Below are 1,329 nucleotides of genomic sequence, written 5' to 3'. Positions count from 1 at the left end.
GCCCGGCACCCCGGCGCCGGCTCGCCAGCCGGCTGACGTGCGTCTCCCCGCCCCCAGCCCGCCCGGGAGCCGTATGGGACCCTCACTTACGCTTGTCTCCGGGCTATGAGCCGATGCATGGGAGTCGCCATCTTTGCGCCGCCCAGGCCCGCCGCGCGGGGCTTTGGGAAACTCCTTGGAGAGGGCGGGGACTTGGAACGCGGCGGACGTAAGCGTGGGCGGGGCCAGGCGGGCCCCCGGGGCTTCTGGGACGGCCTTGGGGGAGGCCGCGTGGAGGAGGCGGGGCGACGAGGGGGCCGTCGTGTGACGTCTACGTGTGCGTTCTGGGGTGTTGGCTGCAACTGGGTTTTGAAGGATAATTACAGGTAGAACGTTCTCGAACGAGTGTATGTGTGTGCGTATGCACGTACCGGACAAAGAAGCATGGAACTGCACAGTTGAGAAAATGAGAGGTAGTCTGGACAATAAAGAGGAAAGGAAATGGGTTGAACAGGATAGAGATTTCAATGACAAGAATGACCAACAAACCGTAAAGTGCAAACACATGTTAATTATTTCTGTTTTTTATGTATTTTACAGGGATGTTAAGTCGCTTAGTCAACAGGAAAAGGATACATATAAATGTCTTACTAGTATTTTTTCAGCAGCAACTAAACTGAGTGTGGGTTGATGGAGATACTTCACTCTGAAATCCACAGTCTTTGAAATATATGTAACTTTTTGAAATATGTATTTCTGGATTTCTCATTCATATTTTAAAATTAATAATTATTGGGGACAGCGGATGGCCTAGTGGTTAAGACAGTGGACTCCTACACAGCTGACTGCTCTTTGATTCCCAGGCCTGGCAGCTTGCTTTCCCACTTTTCCTCTTTCTTTGTCTTGTCCTGGCAGTTTAAGAAATTGTTTTAGGAACTGGGTCATTGAACAAATAAAGTCCTTGTATACATGGAATTTACTGCAGACAACGAACTCTGAAGAAAATTATTTCAGGGTAAGAGTGATTAGTTTGGGGAATTAGGGAAGGTGATAATGTGACCGGTGAACACATTTTGTTAATTAAAAAATGAGATCTTATACCTATTCTGTTCTCCAGCTTGCTTCTTTCATTCCTTAGTAAATTTATATATGTTTCCCATCTCCCGTGTTGACCTGTAGGAGTCCAGTGCCTTAACCACTACACCACCTGCTGATACCTCCTTTCTTTCTTTTTTTTTTTTTTAAGGTTTTTGTCATAGAGTGTGTGTACACTCACCAGAGAGAGTGAGAAGGAAAGTGAAAAATCACCCCCCAGGAGTATGGCCATGCCACAATCCCTTCTCCATTCTC

At 47.4% G+C, this 1,329-nt stretch overlaps 1 protein-coding gene across 1 annotated transcript in view; it reads right to left on the bottom strand.

Annotated features, from left to right (window-relative positions):
* The window catches only part of ZCCHC10 (zinc finger CCHC-type containing 10), a 22,804-nt gene extending 22,618 nt beyond the window's left edge, over positions 1 to 186 (bottom strand). Inside the window, exon 1 of the mRNA XM_014583571.2 lies at positions 91 to 186. Coding sequence (XP_014439057.1) covers positions 91 to 131 — 41 coding nt within the window. The 5' untranslated portion in view covers positions 132 to 186. The remainder of the gene's footprint in view (positions 1 to 90) is intronic.
* Between the last annotated feature and the right edge of the window lie 1,143 nt (positions 187 to 1,329).

Source organism: Tupaia chinensis, unplaced genomic scaffold, assembly GCF_000334495.1.
Source record: "Tupaia chinensis unplaced genomic scaffold, TupChi_1.0 Scaffold144346_1, whole genome shotgun sequence".
NCBI lineage: Eukaryota > Metazoa > Chordata > Mammalia > Scandentia > Tupaiidae > Tupaia > Tupaia belangeri.
This window is presented reverse-complemented; position numbering and strand designations above follow the sequence as displayed.